The 7500-nt window shown below is 38.9% G+C and overlaps 1 protein-coding gene across 1 annotated transcript in view; it reads right to left on the minus strand.

The window, feature by feature from the left end:
- The window catches only part of LOC138019278 (enhancer of mRNA-decapping protein 4-like), a 38081-nt gene extending 33051 nt beyond the window's left edge, over nucleotides 1-5030 (minus strand). Inside the window, exons 1-3 of the mRNA XM_068866009.1 lie at nucleotides 4823-5030; nucleotides 2183-2249; nucleotides 863-905 (exon numbers count right to left, since the gene is read on the minus strand). Of these exons, the coding sequence (XP_068722110.1) occupies nucleotides 863-905; nucleotides 2183-2249; nucleotides 4823-4922 (210 nt within the window). The 5' untranslated portion in view covers nucleotides 4923-5030. The remainder of the gene's footprint in view (nucleotides 1-862; nucleotides 906-2182; nucleotides 2250-4822) is intronic.
- Nucleotides 5031-7500: the final 2470 nt, after the last annotated feature.

Consider the following 7500-nt stretch of genomic DNA (forward strand, 5'->3'; position numbering starts at 1 on the left):
CAACACACTCTTTGTTTTCAAACAAAAGGAGGCGAAGTACCTGGCCCCAGTTGTTAAAAGGTGGATAATGCTATCCACTGCATAAATCACTATCCATTAGATAGCGCAACTGGTTTCACTGTGATTTATCCACTGGATACTGATTTAGCTGGTGGATAGTGCTATCCATCGTTTAAACAACTGGAGCCTGGTGTGTCAAGGTACCAGGACCTTATAGTCGCTGGGTGGAGAAAATAATGCTGTAGAATGGGCGTTCATAACCTGAAGCTAGAGCCCTATGTCTACATTTGTTTGTTCAGAAAAAGTAAAATTTTTATAGAGAAGAGCCCTCAGTTACTTAAGTAACAATTATTAGAGCTTGGGTCTTGTCTAAAATCTAACAATAACACTTCCAAATAAAGCCAATAGAATTGCACTTATGTCCATAAAGTTTAAGCATTTGCCACCTGTTTCTAGCAGTAAGGGTTAGTGTTATTTTTTGGGGAGAAGAGCAAGGCGACACCTATCACAATCATCGTGCATCTGGTATGTGCATTTCTGGACATATCTGTGGCACTATTTAAAATCCCCAAGCGTGAGGACGAAACAAGTCGGCTGTTTACAAAGAATGTTGAATTTACTCAGAGCCATCAAGGACGATGTACTCATACATGTATTTGGCAAGTTTTGTGACTTGAACCTGGAGCATCCACATGCCAATCTGGTACCCAATCACAAGGACACATTGACATAAAATTAAACACATATTAATCGACAAAACTGGTTTTAACCCACTTTTGTGAAGATCTGTAATCAATTACTTACAAAAATACTGGCAAAAAAATCCAGCTATTTTTACCTAAAGGGTTTTAATGATACTCACCCTTCTTAAAGGTGAAAGAGAACTTGTTGTGGAAGCTGTTTCACTGTAAAAGATTTTAAAATGGCAAATTACAGTTGTATGTGTCCTCTCAGTCAGAGATAACTACATTTCTTAAACATGGCTTCTAAAGTTTTTTTCTGAAATGAGGTTACAATGACCCTCGCAGTTAGATAAAAGCTTAAGCAGTCACCAGCAAGACTGCTTGAATGGGATTGAACCCAAATGATCTTTAAGAATATGTGAAATTTCATACACAGCATTTGTACTGTGGAATTTAATGACATCATAAAGTAAACACTCAAATGAAAAACCAAAAATGCTGGCAGTGTGTGCACATGCAACAATCCCTTTTCCAATGTAATGCAGCTACATTAATTTTCTCTTTGAAGGTCACAAAAGATTATTAACCCATTGACCCCTGAGAGTGACACTTAATGCAGACAATTTTACTCCTCAAATGGAGGTGTCCTAGGGCATCTGAGGAGTGAATGGGTTAATTTTGCCAAGTCTACAACCAGTAGATTGTTTTGCCAGTGGTTACCTACAATACTCATCACATTTGTTGGAACACCCATCCCCTCTTTCCCCCTCCTTCAATGTTGATTTCAAAACTACTAGTTGTCTGAAAAATTTCTAACAACATTGAATTGGGGGAGGGGGGATAAGACGGGATAAGCTGCTTTCTTGTAGCACGACGATTCTAGACCATTCGTGTAACGTGTTCCAACGAAATGTGTCTAGTATTGCAGGTACCAAAACCGCACTGGTTGTTAGGAATGTGAAAAAAAGGATGCAACCTCCACTATATTTTATCTTTTGCCAAAATTCTTACTTTACGAATTTTTGGTCTGCTTCAAAAAGGGATAATTATCATTCTTAGTCATTTTACAAATCCTATAAGTTTAGAGGTGGGTTTGTTCAAGTTTTGGTGATATGGATAGCATAACATAGATAAGAACCAACAAACTCAGCTCAAACGGGCAATGATTCTGACAGTACAGTAAACCTGAGACCTACATTGTAACAGGTGAGCACTACTATGCCAATTTAATAACCTTCTCCCAATAGAGAAAAACGTTCTTGGCACTAATTTACAAAGAATCTTACTAATTTATTTTTGCTTTTCTGATCTATTATCCACTGACCCCTGGGAGTGAGACTTAACAGATTTTCCTGTGTCTACCACCAGACAGTTTTATTGTCAACCAGGAGCGTCCTAGGGCATTTGCCTATTGCCTGTGAGCACATGTAAACCCAGTTCAACAAATATATTCATGTTGATAGTATACATTATATTTCAACATCAGCAAAAAATCCTACCTTATTGACTCATCTACATCTTTTTCTCCTAGTCCTTGTCTTTCTATACCATTGCTTACTTTATTATCTGAGGCAAAATGGATAAGTTATCAATGTTTATGGTCCTGGAAATATATGGTTCACTCACAAGGTTTCTCACTAACTCAACAATAATAATTTTTTTCATTTATGGTCACCCTAATGGTCATAATACCTGTAGGTGCATTGTCATTCAGATTACAAGATTACATAAAAACCATTTCATGATCTTTAACAAAAGATTTCTAATTGAAAGGTTTGTGCACAGCAAATCCATTTGCAAAAATAACATGACGCGCAGAGAACCTAAAGGACAGGGTGAGACGAAAATGAAAAGAAGAGATTGCCCTTCGGGCAAGCTCTTACTTGAGGTTACTAGCCCGAAGGTCTGAGGAGCTAGCCCGAAATTAAATTGTTTATAAAGAATAATCAGATTTATTTAATTATGCAAAATACAAGTAATGATATCAAGCATAGATATAAACTAATTCTTCGTAGTATTTTCAATTGATTCTTGAATGTGATTTTCGTTTTAACTTCAACCTCATAGTTCATAGTTTACCTGGTGTAATATAAAATATATTAACTAAAACAGTTGAACAGTGAGCTATAGGAAATATTTCAGTTGCTTGTTTGTACTGCTAACATGAACGAGGTTCTCGGAATGAACATCATCAACAAATTTGCTGAAAGTTTAGGAATGCCTTTAGTCAATTTGAATATCTAAAGAATGTGTCTCTCTGTCTGCCGTCGGCCCGATTGCAATTTGCATATAATCAACGCAGTTAACGCACATGTATGAAAATTGTTTCGCTTTGTAAGACCAGAAAATTTAGAAATTGCAAATGACTGTTTCAGAGTAACATTTTATTCAAACATGGGCGAAATAGTAAAGGAAAAACAACCTCTGAATTGGAATGGGTTCGTTCCTTCGATGTTTACATCTGCAGTTACCCCCGTTGACGGTCAAAAATATTATAAATTTACGGAAATCACAACACAGTTATTTTGGTGAATGTCATGAACGATCGGTCAATTAAACTACCACTGTAATCTGAAGTCTGTCGATATTCGATGGAGTAAATTCTCTTCAAAGCACATCAAGCTGACAAACTCTTCCAGAAGTGAGAAAACATCATGTTTTAAATTACTGGAGTTGTGTGTTTTTGTTTTCATTTTTTTTATCGGATAATAACGGCACCAGGCCCGGGTTGCTCGAAGCATGGTTAGTGTTAACCAGCGTTAAATACCATGGAAACCTATAGGTTTTGATATCTCTTAATCAACGGTTAGCGCTAACCAGGCTTCGAGCAACCGGCTCCAGGTCTGCTAGCTTTTCTTCAAGCGAGTTTTTTTCTTGTTTTTTAATTTTACACGAAGTGGGCCTTTTTTGTTTTAATAATAAATTGGCAGCTTTAAAATAGAAACAAGAATCCGGATTTGGATTTTCCTAACGAAACGCAACTAATTTCCGAGAAAATCCACTGCACCGTGACTTGGCTGGAATTTAATTAGACTGATTGTCTCGCACTGCACGCTGTCAGTGGGCAAATATTGTCATTTCAAAAATTATATTTCAGTCGCTTGTGTAAGCAGAAAAAGTCATGACGTTATTTACAGACACAACTAAAATGAGCGGAAAACGTTGTCACGCTACGTTAATTTGGCCTCATAACGTTATCATTTTCTCTCAGGAGCTTTTTGCTACACACTTTTTGGTAGAAAAGCTCAATTTATCACCAGAAAAGAGGAACCAACGGTGCTTGCCCATCGGGCAAGCTACGATAAGAAAACGCTAGCCCGACAAGTCATTCCACTAGCCCCGGGCTATCGGACAGCACTTTTGTCGCGCCCTGAAAGGACCCACACTACACGCCTAGAATACTTTTGGGACCTGAATGGACTTGATAGAGAAGGAAACTGTTGTTTAGGAACAGCCTTTAAATTAATCAGTAATAATTATTCCATGAGCCTGTACTGGGTAGGAATTGGCAATAACCAATCTCAAATCCAACTACGACAAATCGAATACAGTATTGCTTTATTTATGGAGACTTTCTGTTGTCTAAAAGCTCAGCAACAATTATTGCAGCACTCATTTTGCACAGCCAAAGGTACAATGGTCAGTAAACGATGATCCAGTAAACCAGTGTAAAAGCTGGGATTAGAAATTAATAACTGAGTTCATTCAAGTGACAACGTCTGAACAGTTAATTGGCTTACTTGAACTTGCAAGTTTTAGAGACCCAAAGATTCAATTTAAACCAAACCTAAAGCTGATAAGAATTTGGGATGGAAACCTCGCAAAAGCGAGGAAATCAGACAATATGCTGAATGATAGACAGAGTTAGAAGAAAAAAAAAGTTACCAAGCTTTACACGAAACTTCGTACAAGTACAACCCCACAACACACTTAATAGTGGCAATTGTGGTTATGCACTTCTACAGCCGAAAGTGAGCTTTAATTCGAACTTGCCCTTTCTTATTCACGAAAAAAAAGAACAATAACACCCCCATCAGCCCTATCATTTACGGTTATAATTACATTCCTTGCCTTTCATAATTAGCTAGCCCGGAATTCATTTATATTTACGGCGGCCCAAGAGCACGCAGCTAACCTACCAGCACTTGTGCTTGTGTTTCCAGCTGCGTTATCCGTTTTCGGAATATGAAGTAAGTCACGAAGTATTTTTGAAGCCCTTCCTCTTGCATTTTCGTCCATTATTGGCCAGATTTGGGAGAAGTTTTCTCAAAACGAAACTTTAAATCCCTAAATTCCGAATCTCGCAGGAAGTGCTTGTTTCTTCTTCGACACAGACCGACAGACAACAGACAGGAGTACGCATAAATTATTTAAAAGAAACCGCTGTTCTAAAAGTCGACTGCGGGGGCACATGTAAAGGCGTGAGGATGCGAACAATTCTGAATGAAGTTTGGATAACCAAACCAATCATTTTCCAGTCGGAGATTTTTTTTGCCTCAGTTTTGAACAGTTTCGAGTGGTATCCGTAACAAACCGGTAGAACCTAGCCTGCGTAGCAAGCATTCCTGTTCAACAAAAGAGCTTCGAAACGATTTTTCCGCAAACTGGCCGCGCGGAAGTTGGGGCAAGAGACTGATCAATTTCGCGCGGCAGTTTGCGGAAATCGTTTCGAAGCGGCGGGTCTAATCTGCAGGTCACATAGCCTGCGAACAGCAGACGCATTTCCGGTCGTCGCTTCTCTGCCTCCGAAAAATATTTTTCGGAGGCAGAGAAGCGACGACCGGAAATGCGTCTGCTGTTCGCAGGCTACAGGTCGCAGGTCGCAGGTCACAGGTCGCAGGTCATTGTTTCACCAATACGGAAAGTATCCTAAACATTCATAAGAGCTAACCTTAGGCCTAAAAACTTTTGTTTAGGCCTAATTAGGCCTAAGGTTAGCTTTTAAGAATGTCAAGTGAAGCTATGATCTTCGCAGTTATGAACGCAATTTTTACAATTGCGTAGAGAAGCCTGAAAAAATTCTTACTTCAAAGGGGTTTGAACCCGTAACCTCGCGGTTCTTGATTAAGTTGAAATGGCCAAAGAGCAAGAATATTTATGATGTTACTTTCACTTTCACTTTCACTTACAGCTTTGAAATTACAGAAGTCATGGGATCGAATCCTGTTGAAGCAAACTGATTTTTCAGGTGTCGATAAGAGACAATTGCTTATTGTCCAGATAAGTTATTTTTAGAACGACTTTTTCCAAGAAAAAGTCATATTTCCACAGCGAAACGCGAAAAAAAACCCAGCGTGATGCGTGTTTTTGGGTCACGTTATGATGTTAAAAAATTGCACTCTCGGAGCTCTGTTTTGATTGAAAAACCCTAAATAACAATGACCACAACCAGGTTTTCTGAGCCCGCGAGAGTGAGTACCCCCAGCAAACCATTGTGCCTAGGTACTTCATGTATCGTATAAACTCTTGTTCTTAGGCCATCGTAGCTTCATTAGGAAAATAACGCAAACAGCGGTGATAAACATTGTATTCCAACGATATATATATAGTTTTTAAAAATTGTAACGGTCACTTTTGAAAATGTGTGTTGACTAGCATACGAAACGTCAAGTTTTATAAAAATGCGTTGGAATACAATGTTTATCACCGCTGTTTGTGTTACTTCATGTATCCTCTATTATAGTGTATTTAAATTATAATGTACTCCCACGCGTATATTATAGTGTATTTGTTGTCTCCGAGGCTCAGTATGAAAGGTAGATGCTCCATTTGATGGGCTCCAGACATGTGTTATTTTAATCATTATCCGCAATTACAGTGCTTTTCTGTGAAAAACAACAGTACTTGAATACCGTACAATAGATTTGCACAGCTGGCTATAATTTTTCCACGAAGACCATGCTCGTTGGCCGGCATGCAGCCAGCAGCTAGGGTTAAAGGAAGATTCCCACGTAAAAGGAATGAGGATTTATTCTGATTCAATATTCAAGAAAATACTAGACATATTTAGTTGGAACACTTTGCGAATGATTAGAATCATCGTGTTACAAGATTGTAGCTTATACCGCATCGCCCTTCCCCCATTCAGGAAGGGGGAAACGGCGATGGGTGTTCCAACAAATGTGACGAGTATTGTAGCCTACCAAAAATATTAAGATGCTGGTTAACTTTATGACAAGGAGTTGAGATTTCGGTTGATTCTACAGGGGCATAAACGTAACGTAAGAACCGTGCGTGTCTGGTCTTCTCGAGACAGAGGTGAGAGATGATTTCATGCAGACTGGAACGCCTAATTTGCTCTGTTGTAAACATGGCGGTTCACAGCACCAGTGAAGTCGTCTCTCTGGCCTTTTTGTGGACGAATTCCAGGACCTACCGATACAATTTGAGCAAGTTTTGAAAGCTAAAAACTTCAATCGATGCTGTATTTTGCCGGTAGGACTGGGTGGCTCCACACTCATAAGAAATCTATGAAATGAGAATCGAGGGTCTTCCCTTGTCATGGAACGGTCGAATTACCCAGAATTCCTTTTGGGCATGAAGAAGGCAAGCGGAGACTGGTCCTCATCAAATGAGGAAAAAGTAGCGAGAAGAAGATTTTGGAAACTGGTTTATGGTGGATCAACGAGAAACGTGACATCATTGACAGAAATTGAAAAAAGAACCTTTTTGACATAATTAATGTCATTTGTTTCTCATGAAAAAGAATGGAGTATCGTTAGGTGTGCAATATCTATTCGTGTCTCTTAGCAAGTGATGAACGCGCTCAAACAAGACGTGGACGTGTATGGTTACGATTGACTAGCAAACACAAAGT

The sequence above is a fragment of the Montipora capricornis genome, chromosome 10 (assembly GCF_036669925.1).
Source record: "Montipora capricornis isolate CH-2021 chromosome 10, ASM3666992v2, whole genome shotgun sequence".
Classification (NCBI taxonomy): domain Eukaryota; kingdom Metazoa; phylum Cnidaria; class Anthozoa; order Scleractinia; family Acroporidae; genus Montipora; species Montipora capricornis.